General features: G+C 49.3%; 7 protein-coding genes across 7 annotated transcripts; 4 read left to right on the top strand and 3 right to left on the bottom strand.

Moving 5' to 3' along the window:
• Positions 1 to 1,033: 1,033 nt before the first annotated feature.
• AO090026000732 (elongator complex protein 4) lies at positions 1,034 to 2,294 on the bottom strand (the record flags this gene model as incomplete). The annotated part of the gene is made up of 2 exons (XM_001822088.3): positions 1,034 to 1,752; positions 1,823 to 2,294. The coding sequence occupies 2 exons, from the start codon at positions 2,292 to 2,294 to the stop codon at positions 1,034 to 1,036; spliced, it is 1,191 nt and encodes a 396-aa protein (XP_001822140.1).
• A 1,022-nt stretch (positions 2,295 to 3,316) lies between these two features.
• AO090026000733 (thiamine pyrophosphokinase-related protein) lies at positions 3,317 to 6,158 on the bottom strand (the record flags this gene model as incomplete). Its single annotated transcript, XM_023235941.1, has 2 exons — positions 3,317 to 4,249; positions 6,111 to 6,158. The coding sequence occupies 2 exons, from the start codon at positions 6,156 to 6,158 to the stop codon at positions 3,317 to 3,319; spliced, it is 981 nt and encodes a 326-aa protein (XP_023091144.1).
• A 662-nt stretch (positions 6,159 to 6,820) lies between these two features.
• AO090026000734 (putative MFS multidrug transporter) lies at positions 6,821 to 10,046 on the top strand (the record flags this gene model as incomplete). Its single annotated transcript, XM_023235939.1, has 3 exons — positions 6,821 to 6,834; positions 8,374 to 9,869; positions 9,928 to 10,046. The coding sequence occupies 3 exons, from the start codon at positions 6,821 to 6,823 to the stop codon at positions 10,044 to 10,046; spliced, it is 1,629 nt and encodes a 542-aa protein (XP_023091145.1).
• A 197-nt stretch (positions 10,047 to 10,243) lies between these two features.
• AO090026000735 (alpha-hydroxy acid oxidase) lies at positions 10,244 to 11,670 on the bottom strand (the record flags this gene model as incomplete). The annotated part of the gene is made up of 7 exons (XM_023235938.1): positions 10,244 to 10,319; positions 10,376 to 10,452; positions 10,530 to 10,915; positions 10,980 to 11,132; positions 11,192 to 11,426; positions 11,486 to 11,588; positions 11,657 to 11,670. 7 exons carry the CDS (start codon positions 11,668 to 11,670, stop codon positions 10,244 to 10,246), a joined length of 1,044 nt encoding a protein of 347 aa, XP_023091146.1.
• A 717-nt stretch (positions 11,671 to 12,387) lies between these two features.
• On the top strand, positions 12,388 to 13,657 carry AO090026000736 (uncharacterized protein; the record flags this gene model as incomplete). The annotated part of the gene is made up of 5 exons (XM_001822092.1): positions 12,388 to 12,404; positions 12,477 to 12,679; positions 12,738 to 12,815; positions 12,882 to 13,345; positions 13,397 to 13,657. 5 exons carry the CDS (start codon positions 12,388 to 12,390, stop codon positions 13,655 to 13,657), a joined length of 1,023 nt encoding a protein of 340 aa, XP_001822144.1.
• Positions 13,658 to 15,509: 1,852 nt separating this feature from the next.
• AO090026000738 (uncharacterized protein) lies at positions 15,510 to 16,787 on the top strand (the record flags this gene model as incomplete). Its single annotated transcript, XM_023235937.1, has 2 exons — positions 15,510 to 15,842; positions 15,870 to 16,787. 2 exons carry the CDS (start codon positions 15,510 to 15,512, stop codon positions 16,785 to 16,787), a joined length of 1,251 nt encoding a protein of 416 aa, XP_023091147.1.
• Positions 16,788 to 17,492: 705 nt separating this feature from the next.
• AO090026000739 (Zn(II)2Cys6 transcription factor) lies at positions 17,493 to 19,893 on the top strand (the record flags this gene model as incomplete). The annotated part of the gene is made up of 3 exons (XM_001822094.1): positions 17,493 to 17,769; positions 17,831 to 18,786; positions 18,844 to 19,893. 3 exons carry the CDS (start codon positions 17,493 to 17,495, stop codon positions 19,891 to 19,893), a joined length of 2,283 nt encoding a protein of 760 aa, XP_001822146.1.
• Between the last annotated feature and the right edge of the window lie 36 nt (positions 19,894 to 19,929).

Raw genomic sequence — 19,929 nt, 5'->3', positions numbered from 1 at the left:
ACTGCTCTAACCAGATACTAATGTTAGCTTATTGCTCAGCCCAAGACATGCAAGATCCACATGGGAAATTAAGAATGCAAATCATTTTCGATACATTTCTCAATCACATATGCTCGATTTATTGAGATATTTAATGAGCTTCAGGGGATTGACAGATTATAGTATTTGTATAATCATGCAAAGACAGGCAATATTAAGAAAGTAGAGATAGTAACTTACCATCAGAAGAGATGCTCTGGAGTTTGGCCAGCAAAACCAGAGCTATGTCAATGGCGGCTGTGTGTCTAAGTTGATGAGAGAAAATGTAAATTTTGGTGGGAGGAGAAGCTCTTAAAAGCTAAGCCCTGACGGAGCCTTTCCTCTTCGCGTTAGTCGCCTAGAGAGGTGGGTTTCTCATGCCTGAGGCAGCTTTCCATCATAGAAACTGCAAAGTAAGAACACCACCTGTCACTGCAACTTGCTTTCGTAATTTGGGCATACCCTCAGTTCGTCCGATTCATCCGGCGACGGCTAGATTGAAGGAGTATCGGTCTGACTGTCAGGAAAGCCTCGCTTCAACAAGCTATACCGCATCACGTGCCATAAATGGTTGCGCTAAGCTTGGAGCGGCACTGCTGATCAACCCAAACAAGAAACCATCTCTATTACTCTTCTATCCTATGCTAGCATATTGGTAACACGTCCAGCCGTGGCCGCAATGAATTTCCTTCTACTCCTCTTTTTGGTGTTCTTTGCGCCTCTCCTTCTATTCCTAGGTAAGTGACCTCCTTACCGCTAGCGGGTCTCCATCATTGACACCTCGGAGCGTGGCTTGCTCTATCGTCTTGCCTAGGGAGTCGCCTTCGCTCTCGGTTCACGCGGGATTCACTAAGAGAGGGCATGGATGCCTACGGAAGGGACTATCTCCGAGGAATGGCTGGCTCCGGGCCTGCCATGTCCGAACAAATCGAACTGGAGAATATGCTGAGAGATTCGGACCATGAAGAATGATCTGTGGACTTCCTTCTCCCTCATTCAACATAGCAGCGTCAACTTAAAATTCTAGATCCGCCTTTTTTGGCATTGCGCTTGAACCCGCGCCTTCTTGGGCTTCCTTGTCTCCTTCGGCCGGCGGCAGACTGAAAGGCTTAATTTCGAACTTCCGTCTGCTGAGTGTGAACGCCCAGTCTTGTCCAACGTTCTGATCACTACCTCCACCCCGTTCGTGTAGCACAGGCAGTCGGTAGGTCTTGAGCACACCTTGCGGTGGCTCTTCACCGGCTGTTACAGCGCCTGAGGTTGCGAGGGCATCTGCAGAGTGGGGGAAAGGACAGAGCTCGATAACACCATCATTCAGAAGTTCGACCCACCGCACAAGGCCCGAGGAGCGAGGAAACAGGGACAGAGGCATTGTGATCATAGCTGTGACACGAGCAGATGGCGCGCTCATCAAAGCCCTTAGCGAATGGAGAAACGGCAAAATGGTCTCGGGCTGGCTGGCCTCAGGCGGGTAGAGCGTGGGGTTCAACAAAGAAGGTATGATAATACGGTGGACCGTATTGGGAGGACTTTGGGTGATGGAAGCTTGAAGGCGCTTGTGTATTGAGACGAAGAAGGGCTCGTTTGTGCGGGCGAGAGGGATATATGTGATATTGGCAATGGATGGGTGGGTCAGACGTTTGGTGAGGTCGAAAGCATGGCAAAATGCTGGCTGCTGGGCTTGATCTCCGTTGGCTGCGGACGAAGCTTGGTCTCCTGTGGTTGCGACGGGCGCTGCATCTGTTAGGCTCATTCCAGATTCACACAGCTTCTTTAGATAGCAGTGACACATTCTATGGCTTACCTCTTGACCCGGCGACCCCGGCCCCGAACTCCCCCAGACGCTCATACCTCCAGGCAATCTTCATGCGCTCTCCCTTTCGCTTGGCCGGTTTCTCATCTGCGACGTCCGCAGGGCCTATCAAGCCAGGAAGGCTTCTGCCCCATTGCTCGGGCATTCCGACAACGTGAACCTTTTGGTCCTGTACGACACCTTCCGCCGCATAGTACCGTAACAATGCGCCTGCAAAATCCGTAGTTCCATTTTCTTCAATTAAAAGAGTCTTTCCGATGGGAAGCCCGCCGTGTCCAGCTAGGAGGTTATCCAGCGACCGGCTACCAGTTGAGGTAGTCGGACGCCCATCGTCGGGAGAGGGTCGGATTCCTGGATTTGTTTCTGGGGCGGCTGCGGCTTGCTGCGGTTGCGCAGTAGAATTGAGAGCAGAGGCGCGATCGACGCCTGCTGACAAGCCAATATTTCTTTTACGAAAGGACATTCTGCGCTGTAGTTGACTTGTGAAGGTGTAGTTGCTTTAGAATACTTTTTTTTGAGGAATGGCTGCGGGGCAGCTTCCGGGCGGAGTAAAAGCGGCAGTGCGCTAAAAAGTCGAGCAAAAAAGCTGCGGCGATTCCTTTTGCAGTTTTCGGCCGCGTCCCGTTAACTTCTACCACTTCCCCCAACTCCGTGACTTTGCGACTCTTCAGCAATTCTCCCTTCTCTACTATTCAGATTCGCCGAGCTATTTGATCGACTCGCTGTATCGCCGCAACCATGTCGGACCCGTTGCTTTTCGAAGACACTTTCACCATCACTGGTGTCAACCAGCAGAAATACGATCGCGTTTCTCGCCTGACCTGCACGTCCACTGATCACAGCTCCACCTTCACTCTCGATGTCAACACTGAGCTTTATCCTTGCACGACTGGAGAATCGGTGTCCATGGCTCTCGCTTCCACCCTTTCCCTAGACGGCAAGGAAGACACTGGCTCGAAGGGCTGGAGAGAGGTCGGCATGGGCGAACAGACCCTGGCAAACGATTACGACTATGTTTGCCATGGAAAGGTCTATCGTTTCGAGGAGGGAACCACCCAAGGGAACATGTAAGTAGACCTTTATTGTACCGGGGTCTGCCTGGTCGCACGCGCATAGCGATCAAGTACCGGGGCATCGGCTAATTAAGACCACTAATAGGGCGGTTTTCATCTCTTTCGGTGGACTTTTGCTCTATCTTGAAGGACCTTACAAGAAGCTGGCGCCCTTGAGGATCGACTATGTGTATCTACTTCTGAAGAAATGAAGGAAACGAGGAAAGATATCATCCCATCAACACTTCGTATCGAAAATTCATGGGTGTCTGTGTCCGGGCTCGACTTTCGGACTGACGGAAAAGTTTGCATTAATTGGGATGTTTGGTTGCAGCGTCGGCGTTTGATTGGTGATTGGGTATATCAATAGAATATCAAACAATTCTCAACATATGTGTTCTCATCTACCAATTGATTTGAGGTCGGTAACTGCTCAGTTTGCGAAATGCGATGCTGTTGGGAATTCAAAGCGGCGGTGCATCCTTGTCAGGATCTGGAAATAGTCGGGTTCATTCTCAGGGGTCAAGATGCCATGTCTGATGAAGAAATCAATGAAGACGACTGCGCAATTGGGCTTGAACTCCCCGTTTGCTAGAGCCTTCTTCGTTTCTTCAACGGTATACAGCTTGAATTCTTCCACTTCGCCGTCACTGGGTTTGGGGACAATGTCCCGACTAAGTTTGATGTCGTAGACATACTCTACCTCTGGTTGTAGCAGGTCGACTTCGCCTCCGGCCCGAGAATCGCGCACATAGAAATACGAGACACAACCTACTGACTTGGCAGTGGCCCTGACGACGTCCCCAGGCAGGGATGCCTCTTCCTCTGCTTCGCGAACAAGACATTCAAAGGGACGTTCGCTGGTGCTCATTCCTCCAGCCACAGAATTATCAAGCATGCTAGGGTATGTCTGCTTGGTCTTTGCACGTCTAGGCACCCAGAACTGCATACCTTGCTCGTCTTCCACGTAACAGGTAGCGTGTACACCATATGACACAATGCCAAACAATGGGCTGGCACATCGTTCCATATCAAGCAAGAACTTACCCCCGGGAGCATAGACGGGGTACTTCTCGTTCCGCCACCCCTTTAGGATCTCAAAATTACCCCGTTTGGCCTCTGCTGCAAGGGTCTCAGCCATGACCTTACTGCGTTCTTCCGGGGTTGCATCTGCAGCAGTGTTCAGTGTGACGGTCTGGTTTGTTGAGTCCACCGCCCAGTGTTCGGCAGGCCAGTGGAACTTGGCCACGGCCGAGTTGAGAATATACCCTAATACCGCATCGCAACCATTGACCTTGAAGGCGTGGTGCTTCTTCAGGTGGGCTGCATAGAATGCGGGGTTATCTTCGTAATATGGAAATCTGTTCTGGAATGTTGGTATTGATAATGCAATAGGAAGAAGAACAGGGACCAATTACTTATCGCATTCATCAACCAGTTCCAGGTTAGATTTGCCCATTGTGTACACGACCCCGTCCAGTATAAATTAGAAAGCCAATTATGCATGCATACATGCAATACAATATGTCAGAGAAAACAGCAGGTGACCAGCTGGGTGTCAACGCAACCGTAACGGGTTAGGCTGGTCCACAGCCCTTATCGATAAGGGCAGGCGGACGATTTCGTCACCAAGCTTTTCTTTGCGATTCTATCATATGGAACCCCCAGGGAAATTCTCACCAGCTCCAGTAGCTACTCGACAATCGTTCTTTCTTACACAGCTTGACAATGCATCTTTTCCCCCAATCGCCTCTATAACCAGACTATAAACAATTCTAATCTGCATCCGTTCATCCATTCTTTGACTTTCAATCAACAAGATACCCCACTTGCATTTGTTTATCGCATTGTTTAACTACTAAACTAAACCACGCCGCCATGTTCTCCGTCATAATCCCAGGCAGACCCTGCCTCACAGATATCGTCCCAGTCGACCCCCAACCCAACGGCCAAGCCACGAAATTCGCCTTCACTATCCCCCTCACCCCAGATCTCTCCGACCTCGTCGTCTTCCTCCTCCCGGGCACCGTCCTCCCCCCAGACACAGCCGCCGCAATCTACATCCAGTTCCCCTCCGACCCCAACGGCTTCCGCTTCATCGGCGCCCTCGCCAACGAAAAGCCCTCCGCCATCCTCCCCACATCCCCACCCCCGGACCTCCAACCAGGCATGACAGCAACATTGGGCATCTCACTGGAGCCCATCGCAACCGTCGCGCCGCAGCTCGAGGCCCTCGAGGCAGAAAAGGGCGCCTCGGGCCAGCTAGTCCGCCAAACGAGGCAGATTACGACTAAGGTGCTCGCGCAGCGGATTATTGGGAATGCGTTTAATTTCTTGGCGAGCTTTGCCTCGAGTGATCAGGATGCGGTGCCCTTGAAGGCTTTCCGGGATTGGTGGTCGAAGTTTGAGAGGAAGGTCGACATGGATCCGTCGTTTTTGGAAAGGGAGGATCCGAGTGCTAGTGGGTGATTGTTTCGGTTTGAGTTAGGGGAGTTTTTTGTTCTGGGTTGGGCTTTATTAGGGATTGGTTGGGCGTTGTTATTATTATACCTGATTTGCGGTATTCTGGCTTGCATGATTATATTTGTGGGTAGAGTGGGTACCTCGATCGCATTGCGTTGGTCTATCGGCGTGTGTTATTATCGTCAATGGAGATCCGAAATCTATTATTACCAGGATAGAGCTCTGTACTCAAAATAAATATACATTCATCTTCTCTATATGCCGTCTCTATAAAGAAGCTTGGGTGAAAAGGAATATCTGCCACAGTCCATCCGTCCAGCAGTCGATCCTAGCAGACGGGTATCTACTCAATCTCCCCAAGCAAAAACCGCAAGAAAACAACCAAAATATCCAACCCATCATGCGCCAGCTCCACCCGCGCCAATGCATCATCACTCAGCTCTTTCGGGAAAACACCAGCCCGGGCCCGCTTGTTAACGACCTCGCTGACGATGAACCCGTTGAATTCCGGATGACCCTGGACTGTTATGAATTTGCCCGGCCGGTACATGCCCTGTATGGCGCAGTTGGAAGAGGAACCGAGCGGGATCACATTCGTGGGACAGTTGAAGACGATATCTCGGTGCATTTGGTGAATGCGCTATGATGTTACATTGTTAGAGTGGGAGGTTGTAAGGATATTAGTGCATAGAAGAGGTGATGGTATGGGCTGAGTGTTTGTAGCGGGTGATGAATGCGAATAGTGATAGAGGTGCACTGCGTACCAGTTTATCCTTTCCGAAGAGTTTCTTCCCTTGTTCTGACAGGTCCATGTTGCAGACTGCAAGCTCCCAGCCGGCATCGCCGCGGCCGACTTTAACGCCGAGCGCGCGGCCGATGATCTGGTGTCCGAAGCAGATGCCGATGATCTTGACGCGGTGGTCTTCGAGGGCTTTCTTGGTGTATTCGACTAGTTTGAGGATCCAGGGGTCGTTTTCGAAGGAGTCATGTTCTAAGATACATCAGGTTAGCAAAATGGGGAATAGAGACTTAAGTTCAGATACCATAAGGCGGCATGGCAGATAAATCTGTAGGGCCAGTGCTATAATATACTCAGGAGACTTACTAGATCCAGTGTGCACGATCGCATCTATATCCTCCAATTTGGGGTATTCTTGCGCATGCACAACGTCCCATCGAGTGATGTCAAGGCCAGTCTCGGGATCTAATCCTAAAGATTTGGCGCATTCGTGGAAGAGTTGAGAGAATAAGCCGTAGTAGCCATTGTACCTTTTGTCCACACTTTCTATTGGAGTGTCGCATTCAAGGATGGCAATCCGGAGCGGGGGGCGCATTGTGGCGGCGGGGTGAGATTACAGCGCTGATGTCGCGGTCACAGGGTAGGGCGTGATGCCTGAAGGGAGATCAAGGTATCAAGACACTCTAAAGCCAAGGTTTGCAGATCCCACGCGGTAAACGAATTCTGAAGGAGTAGATGGACGAGTGTATGTATGTAGTTGAGTCATTTTCTTATCAGATCACAAAGGTACGCCTGGGCCCCACCGCCTTTTTGATCAGGCATATCTTACGAGTTCAAGGTGACTGCCAGCGTATTTCTTATAGGGTTCCGGTATTGTGATCCTGCTCCTTTGGTTCATTCCTGCAGCCTTTGCTTTTTCCGGGACGTCGGAATGTTAAATACCTGATTTATTGGATGATCATCGCGAAGTCAGTGCGTCTCCGGAGTACTATCCGAACGCATGGGATGCGCGGACTCTAATCCGATCTAAATCTCCCGAAGTATCGAAATAAGCCCTGGTCTGAGCTGTCTTTCAAACTGTGGTGCAGCAGACTTCAAACGTAATTCATATGACAGGAGATTAGCGCCTCCTTAATAATAGTCGCCAAGGGAATCGCCTGCCTCTCTTTCTTAGCCTTTGTATCGCCAAATGTTGTACTCGTCTCGAAAAAACGGCAAGTCGGAAAAGACAGCCCTAGCGCAGCGCCTTTGGTGACTCGATGGGGCTGCGTCGGGAACTCAACCAGTGGGAAGGCGGCAATATACTTCGTATGGATGGATGAACGCTTGGTGCGGATGACACAATACCGGGGGGCATTTGGGTCATCAGGTCCCAATCTGACCATAGACAAGCCGCAGCTGGATGAGACCAAGACAGTCAATGTAAGGTAAGAAGGACAGAGTGGGTCACCGATTTATGAACAGGCCCGTACTTATCAGTGCCAAAAGAGGGGGTGAAATACTCCGTACCATCGGTGCATCGACATGCATGCGGCATTTTTTCATTAGCCTCGGCCGTCTTGATGTTCTCTTCTTTTTGCTGCCCCTCTTATTCTGGATGGATACGGGTTCTCATCATGTATTTCGATGTTGACTCAAACGTTGAACCTTATAACATGCAATGAGGGATTCAATGGAGAGAGCAATCCCATCATTCCGTCTTTCCGCAGCCGAGTGGGGAGCCGAAAGGGACCCCACTAGGACAGGGTTGGCTCGAGTCACACTGACTCCAACTCACTGCATTAGCGTCTTTGCCATCGTACAGCCTCGACTATAAAATTCTGGACTGAAAAAAAGCCAAATGCGACCAAGATTTCCTCCTATTTAACTAGACTGTAGCAGCCCACGAGCGACTTCTTTCTTGAGATGATTTTATATTTTTAACTCCAGAATCTAAAGGATTGCAAAAAGAAAAAGAAAAAGAAAGAAAAGACCTTTTTTATTACATACGAATTGCAAAGAAAAGTTTTCCTTTCTTAATCAGTACATTTAATCTTATCAACGCCACTTTCCTTTCCTTGGGGGATGCATGAAAATCCGCAACCATCACGCGTTGGCGTCGATGAGTCAACTCCTCTTCTCGATAATGGACAATCTCATGCAAACTACTCCAGTGACCATTGCAACAATGCGCTAGAGACGGGTGATTCATCCACACCCTACACTTCGGACGATGAGGAACCTGTGATCACCCTCTCTAGAGTCACTTCCATAAACCAGGGGCTGGAAATCGAACCGAATCTCGAAAGGATTCCTTCGGCTGGGACAACCACCAAGAAAGCAGCGATAGATCCCGAAGGCAAGTCTCCGAGTGAATCCACCGGCTATGCCTCTCGATTTATCAATGTCTCTCCGACGAGGTTTTGGCTAATCTTCGGCGGGGTGCAAATGGGATACATTATTGGTTTCTTTGACTCGACTTTAATGGCGTCAAGTCATCCCGTGATAACATCCCATTTCCATGCCTCCAACTCCGCATCGTGGCTGTCCACAGCCTTCCTTCTGACCTCAACCGCTTTCCTTCCTTTGTTCGGTCGCGTATCCGACACCTTTGGGAGGAAGCCGGTATATCTTTTCGCCATTGCTGTCTTCTTCCTCACCACCGCCTGGTGTGGTATGGCCCAGAGTATCGGGAGCTTTATAGCGGCTCGAGCCTTCTGCGGACTTGGAGCCGGGGGCGTTTTCTCCATGGGTATGATTCTGTCGAGCGATTTGGTCCGCATTGAATATCGCGGGGTTTACCAGTCATACATCAATCTGTGTCTGGGCGTGGGAGGCTGCCTAGGATTGGCATTTGGCGGGTTTCTCTGTGACCACGTAGGATGGAGAGGTGCGTTCTTCGTGCAGCTGCCCTTCATTTTCGTTTATTTCCTCGTGGCAGCTTGGACTATCCCTGCCGATTTGGGCCTGAAGAAGGCGAAGGCGGAACGGATGACTTTCTTGCAGCTGCTCAGGAACATTGACCTGGTGGGCTCGTTCATCTTGGTTGTCGCTGTGACCTCATTGATTATGGGTCTGAATTTGGGCGGTAATGTGCTCAGCTGGTCTCATCCCCTGGTCATCTCGTCTTTGGTGTTATCTCTCATCTTAGCTGTGATCTTCGTACGATATGAGCGGACCGTGGAGCGGGCCGTGATGCCGATATCGCTCCTGTCCAAGCAGCCCTGCGCCAACCTCATTTTTGGTAACTTCTTTGGATCCATTGCCGTCAACACAATGTTTTTCAATGCTCCGTTGTATTTCCAGGCCGTCAAACTCGCTAGTCCAACTGACTCGGGTCTCAGACTGGTAGCGTCCACCCTCGCTGTGACGGCTTCGAGCGTTTCGACCGGTTTCATCATCACATGGACGAAGCGACTAAAGCCAACCGTCATCATTGGTGACGTTTGTCTCCTGTTGGGAGGCCTCGCAGCATCCACCCTTGGTATGGGCACCCCTGATGTAGTTGCCATGTTGTGTGTTTCGCTCGCAAGCTTTGGACAGGGGTTCAGTTTTCCTTCGTTGATGGTCTCCGTTCTCGCCACCAGTGACCCGAATGAACAGGCCGTGGCTACCACGACTTTGGGCCTGTGGAGAAACCTGGGCTCGGTGATGGGTGTAGCGACAAGCAGTTGGATATTCCAGAACTCCCTTGTGTACCAGCTTGAAGAAATGGTTACAGGGCCCGAAAAGGAAAGTATAATCCTTCTCGTTCGCAAATCAGTCCAGGCTATCGTGAAACTGGACCCAGTCCACCAAGAACAGGGTAAGCATCTCTTTCTTGACACATTCTGATTCACTTGCATGAGCTAATACTGGTATAGTTGTGGGCGCGTATGCGGCAGCGCTCCGTCTGACCTTCTTCTCCGCAGCTCTGTGGGGTGCGCTCATGCTTCTGATGCACTGGCGCGTTCGACTGCCCCGACTGGGTAGTAAGGCTTGAATAGCATCTATGCTAATCGGTCCAGTAAGTTCTATTCTACTGAATGGTTTTGTTCGTTACATTGCATTGCTGGGTTTTCGAAAATGGGCATGGGAATAGGATTAATCAAAAGTTCATGGCTTAACAATGCTAAATATAAGACTATCATCAAATAATATGCTGTCCATATGATCAAATAGAATCAGTTCTCCAGTCAATTATAGCTTCGATAACACTCCATCGGATTTGAGCACCGACAGGTGGCTCTTTCTGATCTCCTTCACAGACCGACACCTAGTCAAAATTAGCACTCTCCTGCCCATCATACCCTAGAAAGTGTTAAAACTTACCCAGCCAACGCCATAGTAATGCGAAACTCCTGCAACAAAATCTTGACAGCCAATTCAACACCCTCTTGCCCATTCCACTAGTAAATCAAATCAAGTCAGCCCGTATGCATCTCCCAAAGTACCAAATACTCAAAGATAGAATGAGCAACCATACCGCAAGCCCCCAAATAGGGATCCGTCCCACAAAGCAATGCGACGCACCAAGCGCCAAAGCCTTGAAGATATCCGAGCCCCGCCGAATCCCACCATCAATAGCGAGTGGAATCCGTCCTTGTGCCACCGGCGCACATTCCCTCAGCGCATCCAAGGTCGCGGGGACTCCGTCGAGCTGGCGACCGCCGTGGTTGGAGATGATGACGCCGTCGACGCCGTATTGGATTGCGAGCTCAACGTCTTCTGGTGTGTATACTGCAGGTAATGTGAGCTTATGGTTGATTGTTGATTTGTAAAATAAACTATACACACCTCCTTTCAACCAGATCTGGAGCTTGGTGTGTTTCCGGAGCCAGGGGATAGTGGTTTCCCAGTCGAGACTTGGGTCTTTTTGTTGGTTAGTCAGTGACCTGTTTATCACACAAAATGGTAGGTTAAATGATAAACTCACCATAGTCAGTTCGATTAGATGTATCCAACCCATGGCTGAGAATATTCGGCCACGACATATCCTCAGGGAGGGTGTAATTGTTGCGATATTCATTCAACCGCTTTCCGAGCAAAGGCACATCAACTGAAAGGAATAGGGCCTTATATCCCGCCTCTAAGTTCCAATATAAGTATTCATCACTTAATAGGGAAAATTCGGACTCAACAACGCACTCTCAGCACGCTCCAACAATTGAAGTGTAAGCGAGCGATCCTTCAACACACACATCTGCATCGCATAGGGGTTTCCACTTCCCTGCGCAGCCACGTCTTCGAGCGAGTAGTTCGAATACGATGATAGACCCATGCACACATTGTACTTTGCGGCTGCGCGCGATGCCGCTACTTCTCCGTCTGGGTGGGCGAGTTTCTGGGATGCCGCGGGACTGAAGCCTAGCGGGAAGGCGACCTGGATTCATTCTGTTAGATTGGGGCTTGGGGGTTGTTGGTGTTTTAAGGGGGGCGTACTTTTGTGCCGAATATCTCTGTTGATGTGTCGATCTGGTCCACGTTGATTAGGATCCGGGGGCGTATTTTGTAGCGATCGAAGGATGCTTCGTTCTCGCGGAGTCTGGTGTGGTTAGTAATGTTGGGGTGTATTTTGTTTGTTTGGAGGTTGATATGCGGTGGTTGACATACGTGATCAGGTCCATGGCTCCTTCATTGTAGTAATCTGTGTGGACTTATGAGCTTGTGTCATGGCTAGAAAGGTAGTGATCCAACACACCTCTGACCATCCGCGGAAGCTTTTTGCTTCCTTCGACTTTTAGGTCTGCGATGCAGGAAATGTCCTTATGCAATGTCTCTCCGCGGTGCGCCATTTTGCCACTTTCCAATGTTGATCTTCAGACGACAAGACAAGAGAGGAAAGAATAAAATCTGGGGTATATCAAACTTTCTAATTCCACAGACGGGAGCTTTGGAAATTGAAATATATAGATCGTGGAGCTGTTCCATTCTTCCGGTCAGACCACGGCACTAAAAGCGAACTCTCTCGAGCAAACTTTCCTAGAGAAACAATCTCGGGGTAGTACATATCGGTATACTCCGTAGACGAATCAGAACTTCTCCAATCCAGTACTGATTGAAAGGGATTTGACAGCAGGTCCTGGAATCCTGAATGTAGCAATTACTGTCCCGTTTGGGAAGAGTGGGGCGGATGGAGATCCAAATCGTTATCGCGCTGATCTCTTTCCGCGGAACCACTTGCCTGTTTGGTTTCCAGCTCTGTTTGATGAGGTGATGAGGGGATCGAGGAGGGGTGCCCTCTCTGTTTCCTTAATTTCACATTGTGTATTCAATCAAGATAGCTTGTCAACAGCTTTGTTTCGTCTTTCACTTCACAGCTCTTAGTTGTTGAGTATAGCATCATGACTCGGATCTTCCTGTATGCTACCCGTCGCCGCAACTAAGCTACACGGACGAAAGATATAGGGACGTTTTACTAACGGTACTCTAGAACTGGCGCATCGGGCTACATCGGCGGTGATGTTTTGTATGTCTTGAGCGAAAAGCACCCCGACTACGACATTACTGTCCTTGTTCGAGAGGCCGACAAGGGCGCAAAGATCTCCCAGGCTTACCCTAAAGTCCGCGTCGTGCAGGGAGAGCTTGATTCGGCTGTAGTTGAAGAAGAGGCGCAAAATGCCGATGTGGTAGTTAGTAAGTTTCACCATCACTACATTGACTTCTGGTTGCTTATCGTTATGATATCTTGCAGATGCGGCCAGCGCGCAGAACAATAAAGGTGCGGAGGCAGTCTTCCGAGGATTGACTAGCTCCAAGCGCACGAAGCCAGGTGAGTCAACTATAACACTGTATATACTGAAATTGGGGTTATTATTCTAACAAAGTCGTTGATTAGGCTACTGGATCCAAGTATCCGGCGCTACTCTCCTCTCCGCAGTTGATATCGAAAAAGGCGTTTACGGAGAGCCCTCCGACAAGATCTACAGCGACATCGATGACGAGGAAGATATCAAGGCTCTAATTCACAAGTTCGCAGCCAAGCGTCTCATCGACCATTTCATCCTCAACCTGCCCGAGACTCCACTTTCACCAAAGACAGCCGTCGTCTATCCCCCCATCATCTACGGCCGCGGCAGAGGGCCCATCAAGCAGCGAAGTGTGCAGATCCCCGAACTCGCACGCATTACCCTCCAGAACAAAACCGGATACCAAGTTGGGCGGGGTCTTAGCACCTGGAGCAACGTCCACATCACCGATATCAGTCAGATCTTCGTGACGTTGGTTGAGAAAGCTGTTACCGGAGAGCAGGGTCCCTTCTGGAATGAGAATGGGATCTATTTTGCGGAGAATGGAGCTATTGTAAGTTTTACGCTTTCCTTCTACCAAGTGAGTTTCTAACTGTGGGTTTAGAACTTTGGAGAGATTGGTCGTCTGGTGGCTGAAGAGGCTGCTAAGCTGGGACTGAGCTCGGCATCTGTGAAGGAGATCAGTGACTCTGAGGCAAATGCGCTGTCTGGCCATGGTAGTGTGCTTTGGGGAACCAATGCGCAGGAGGGCGCTCAGCGCGCTCGCAAGGTGCTGGGATGGACTCCTACGGGAAAGTCCTTGCAGGAGGAAATTGCTGATACAGTTCGTGTTGAGGCGGTTAGCCTCGGTCTTCTGTCTGCATAGATGACTTTCTTTGATGCCTCGTCTGGCATGAGGCTGTTGTGTATATGTGATATGAAACTCTGGATAATGTGCAAGCGCTTGAAATCACTTCATAATGAGCTTAGAGGGTTTCGTAGTAAACTTACTAGATTCTACGGTAACGTAAACACTCGAATTTCAAGATTTAGATCGAATTTGAGCGTGTTCCACATCAAATTTACACCTCCGACACACACTGTGCTATGTTCCAGAATTTGCAATCAGTAGGTATAACTAGGTAATCAGAATAAGCTAATAGTAGAGACCCACCCCCGGTTCCTCTATTCTCACCAAGAGTTAAAGACGACCCAGAATGGTTTCCATAGCGTTGTGGTTCGGCACTGATTGGCTGTCTTGTCACCGGCCTCAAACAGTATAAGAGGTATCCTTTCCTATTATCGATCGCTCTTCCCACCTCTTTCTTTTTCTTATTCTCTCATATATTTAATACCCATAAGGAATATACTTTCTTGTTCTTCTCTTCACAATGTTAGCATTTAGTGCACTGTACAAACCTGTGAACTAGATCTACTATTATACCTTAAGGACCTCACATTGCCTGGGCAAGCATATCCTTACTGCGAACAATCTCTGAGCTATCAATCAAAATTACAATATTGCCCTCGTTCATACATCTAATGAACACTTACCTCTCTATTCCAAGAAGTATCTCTCTTAGACATATATTGAGATCTATATGCTCTGGTACTTTTGTCCTCCCTCATTGGGCAAAATACCAGTGCACCGCAAGGCCCTAATTTATATTTGCCTTTCTATTCCTGAATTATTACTGTGGTGGAGACATTAAAGCTTCCACAAATCAGTTTTCCATATATGCCCATGGCACACGTTGGTCGAGCTTGAACCTAGATAAGGAACACGAATAGCTATTATCCAAGCATGTATGGTATTGAGATGAGTGCAGAAGCGGGCTCGCTCGTGGTAGTAACCTAGCTGATGAATAACGTGAATATCCGGATCTGTCGTGAAGGAGTATGTCATCTACTCATCCAGGGGAGGGAATATTTTTGACATGGTAGCGGATAATATTATGGAAGAAACTGTAGCAAGAAGATTTGCGATAGAGCTAATGTCCGATTTAAGCTGTCTAGTGTTAAATAGTAGTGGCTAGGACTGAACATAATTAGTCGAATGAAGTCTGAAGTTGAATAACTTGATATACTGAGCATATCTAGCGGTAGAGAGCAATTTACGCAAAACTGGAACTATACTTTACTTCTTACCTTCCATAAACACAAGCGGTGCTCTACAAATATTATCCTTGATAGTGTTGCCACACTACGTCTACTACTCGAATTCGCCCCTGTCACCTTCAGAAGGAGATAAGAGACTCGAGTCCCAGTAACAACGGTCACACCTGTGCCATACCAGGGAAGGTTACTCCGGATATGGTTTTGGTCTCCTCGATCAGATAGGCTGGAGATTAGACTTCCTCCGCTCTATGCGATACGGCAGAGCCAAGAGTCTGGGGTAGTGGGCTCGAGATACCGGACCTCTAGGACATAAATATCGCCCAGAAAGTCAATGGATTTCGCTGTAGATTTCTTTCCATCTTTGTCCTGTATTTGCGTTGTTACAACTACTAGTCTCCCCATATCCTTGACTCGCAATGGATGAAAAAATGAAGCATACAGACCCCGAGAGCCAGCGAGATCTCGCGAAGGTAGCCTCCATGAAAGAGGGAGAGACATTTCCAATTGCCACCCAGAGCCGATAAAGAGGCCAGTTCCAATCGTGCCTCCTAGGGCAAGCATCAGAGCGTGGCGAGACTTGAGCCCTCTCTTGGTCATCATACCCTGGGCAGAGTCTCAACATGGGAGGCCCGGTGTTTTTGGTCGTCGCCTACTGCATCATAACCGGCCTGGTATTTGGCATCGTGACTGCGACGACTGAAATGTCTTCGTACTTACCTGTTCCTGGCCCTTCTATGTCATATTATGCTAGTCGCTTCTTCTCCAACAGCCTAGGGTTTGCCTTGGGCTGGATGTACTGCTATATCTTTGCTATCACGGTACCAGCTGAGATAACGGCCGCAAGCCTTGTAATTCAGTATTGGAGCCCTCCAGTGCGTGTGGCTGTATGGATTACAATCTTTATTGTTCTTCTTGTTGTACTGAACTGTTTTCCGGTTGGGGTTTACGGTGAAGTGGAGTTCTGATTCGCGTCGATCAAGGTGATTAGCATCATTGGTCTTATCATCATGGCCGTGGTGCTTGTCTTTGGAGGAGGTCCCAACCGCGAGTTGCTTAGTTTCCATTATTGGAAGCACCCAGCTCCGGTCAACGAGTATCTGGTTCCCGGTCATGTTGGCCGCCTGAGTGCCTTTGTGGCTACCATCTGCCATTCCGTGTATGCATTCGGCTTCGCCCCAGAACTTCTTATCGTCACCGGCGGGGAGATGGAGTCCCCCCGACGCAACCTACCAACCGCAGGAAAACGGTACTTCTACCGACTCGTGCTTTTCTACATTATTGGAGCTTTTGCCATCAGTCTGATTCTGTCGAGTGACGATCCCAAGCTACTTGGAGGTGGGTCTGGCGCGGGAGCCTCCCCATGGGCAATCGCGGCCCGGAACGCAGGCATAGTGGGCTTGGACTCAGTCATCAACACAGTGATACTGCTCTCAGCATTATCCGCCGGCAATTCTTATTTCTATATGTCAACGCGCGCCCTCTACTCGACCGCCTTGATAGGCAGTGCACCGCGATTTCTGATGAAATGCACCAAATCTGGCGTTCCCTACAATGCCGTCGCGTGCACCACCGCCATCTGTCTCCTCTCCTATCTCAATGTATCCTCAACCGGAGCGACCGTGTTTAATTGGTTCGTCAATTTGATTAACACTGGAGCCTTTCAGAGCTGGATCTGTGTTTGTACCATGTATCTGCGATTCAGAAAGGCCATTGATGCCCAGGGCGTGACGGACCTGCCCTATCGATCCCGATTTCACCCCTATATGTCGTACATCTCTGGCGGTATGTTCAGCCTATTGCTTCTCTTGAATGGTTTCAAGAACTTCATCCACGGCCACTGGGATACGTCCAACTTTCTCACGTGTTATATCGCCCTTCCCATCTTCCTGGTCTTGTAACTGGGCCACCGTTTTGTTGTCGCTCGATCGGAATCTTGGGTGCACTCCCCATTGGATGTTGATCTAGTGTCGGGTCTGGCGGAGATTATTGAGAGTTAGTCTCCGGTGGAGGACAAGCCCACCTTGAAATGGTACCAGTCGTGGAGACTGCTGTTTGAGTGAATTGATGTTCCTGGAAAGCCTCTCATCCACAATTCAACTCGTTTTTAGTTTTGTTCCAAGCGGTTGTATGATTCAATTGGCCAAGAGTATGTATTTAAATGGTGCTTAGGGCAACCCACGGGCCAGAAGTGGGTACTACCGCCACTCCACATTAATGTATGATTTATCTGCTGGCAGTACAATCTACTCATACAAACTGCTTAATCTCTATGGTTTACTTGGTCTGTTTGAGCTGTTTGCACCACTTAAGTTACCTAAAAGGTCTCTATGGATTATTTAGAGTTTAGGAGCGCTGATAGTAAAGGCAGGCAACTAGGCGGTGAGGATAGCTCACAGATAAGGAAGGCAAAAAGTGTTGGCGACGTAGTGGCGTAGTGCGGGGAAACACAAAAGGAAAGTGATTCCGAACAGTTATCAACGCAGTCAGTCTCAAGGAAACTGGCTGCTATCAACTCACTCGGAATTTATTGATTGACTTGCTGTGGCTTACATATTACTTACTATATTGGTTTGACGATAGCTTGACTAAATAGAGCTCGTGCAATGCCCCCGTCGAGAAAGAGCAAATCGCGCCGGACCCATACGCTGGGAGGCTGCCAGACCTGCCGTCGTCGCCATGTGAAATGCGACCAGATGCGACCGACCTGCTTGACGTGTCGTGCATTTGGCGTTTCCTGTGAAGGCTATTCCACGGAGATTCGATGGATGTCCGGCAAGCACCAGTCACAACAGCAACGCCAATCAAGTTCCGAGAGTCGAAGCGCAGACAAATCTGCTACTAGTAGTGGGGGTCATGGCACGAGACGCCATCTCTATACAGGTGAGATCATCTACCCCACATTCATAGTAAATGATGCTCGTGTGCTGATTTGCCTGTTCAGAAAAATCGAGGGCTTCCATGAGCACGGCGTTGGCCGCGGACCTTGCTTCCGGTACCGTTGATGCGTTACTCACTGAGGTCGATACAAAATCCAAAGAAGTAGAAGGCTCATCGACCGGAGATGTCGCGGTTGGGCCTTTTGGAGTTCTTAAGTTCGACCTTTGTCCTGATACGAACAACAAACGTCAGAATGCTCAGTCGGAGAAGACAAGTCCTTCCCCGGCTACCAACAGACTTCCCTATGATGAAGCATTGGAGTTTGACCCATTGCTGTCATCCGTAACTGATCCCCTACTTGGGGCGGATGAGTTCCTCCACTGGGCCGATCTATTTGGCCTTGGATTCGATCTGACCTCTGGGATACTATCTGATGACTTCAATCATGGTGAACTTACCCATGGGCTATATTCCTCTATTTATCGGAGTGGGTTAGACGATATGTCTGGTCAGACACACGGTCAAGACCTAACAGTATTTGAAAGAGACGAAGAGCAGCGGGGAATGAGCGCACTGACACCACAACAGTCGCCCATTGAGCTGGTCTCCCCCACGAGCGATATATTGACGGATGCCCCTTTCCTGCTGAAACACTTCCAGGACAATGTAATCGGGCAGATGATGACGCTGCCTGTTGGGCAAAAGTCCCCCTGGAAGTTGCTAAATATTCCAACCGCTGTACTGACTCTCGGAGATCTTACATATCTTGAGGGACACAACCTTAATCACGCTAGGCTGGCCAACTTTTACTCTCTTCTTGCGTGCTCCGCACATCATCTGAGCCTGAATGCCACTATTGAGTCGCCGCACTCTGCAGAGCACTGGAAACAAGTAACGCATTATTCGTACCATAAGGCGAAGGGCCATATACAGCAATCACTGAAGATAGAGGTGAATGGGCCGAAGAAAGCCAAGTACAAGGACCAGCTAATGGCTATCTCTGCAATGGCAGCCTTTGCAGTGAGACTCTCATTTTAGTCCCTGGCTACGTTCACAACTGGCTGACTATGTAATTAGATTCTTTCCGGGCATCAAAAGGATGCACGGTGTTACATGATAGATGCCGAGCGGCTCATGCGTCTCCGTGGTTTATCGAAACGTGAGATCTCCCGGAAAGCGCGTGTGCTGCATCACATCTACACGTGGATGCGCATCGTAGGAGAGAGCACCTATGTCCTTCACGATTACAACCCATCCGCTTCGTTTATCGAGGCACTGAACCACTGCTTTCAGCCCCGCGAAGATATGTTGGAGTATGATAACAGCCGCCGAAGTGGGTTAGATGCGCGATTAGATGACTTCCTACTCCTGCAGCCCCGCCAGTCGGACAGTGATCTGGATATTGACGCACCCAAAGAGCGCGAAGTAGCCCTTCACGACATCCACTTGGAAGACTCACGCCGGTGGGCAGACACGCTTTATAGCGAGATCTACGGTATACCTGAGACATGGCTTAGTTTAGTATCACAAACGACCAGGTTAGCCAATGTCATGGATACTCTAGTGGTCTCTGGAGGGACAAAGAGATTTATGAACTCGGAGGCGTGGGAGGCATTACAACGACGTGCCACCCGTCTTGAGAACATGATTTGCTCTTTTAATTCAGATAAAAGTAAGGGAAGCAATACCGACTCGGCAGGAGGACCTGCCCGGCCACATACCCACATGCTCCGGGCATTAAACACGGCCCTTGTAATCTTTTTCTACCGCCGCATCCGCAATGTCCACCCATCAATCCTGCAATCACACGTTGATGAAGTCATAGCGGCTCTGAAGGATTTTGACACAGCGCTAGCTCAACATAAAGTTCCGGGTCCAGGCACAGCGTGGCCGGCTTTCATGGCAGGATGCGAAGCCATGGCCCCATCTAAGCGCGATGCTCTCCTACGATGGGTCGAAAAGGGAGGAGCGCAATGCGGCTTTGCATCCTTTGTAGTCGCGAAGGATGTGATGACGGCCGTGTGGAAAGAACAAGACGGATACTTCCGATTCAATCGCGCCGGAGGCCCGTTACCTACGTGGATGGATATACTGAGACAGAAAAAGCTCTGGCCGATGCTTTCATGAGGGCAAAAAAACATATATTTTATCATTTCCTGCCAT

Source organism: Aspergillus oryzae, chromosome 3 (assembly GCF_000184455.2).
Source record: "Aspergillus oryzae RIB40 DNA, chromosome 3".
Lineage (NCBI taxonomy): Eukaryota > Fungi > Ascomycota > Eurotiomycetes > Eurotiales > Aspergillaceae > Aspergillus > Aspergillus oryzae.
The sequence above is the reverse complement of the archived record's forward strand: the minus strand, read 5'-3'. Positions and strand labels throughout refer to the sequence as shown.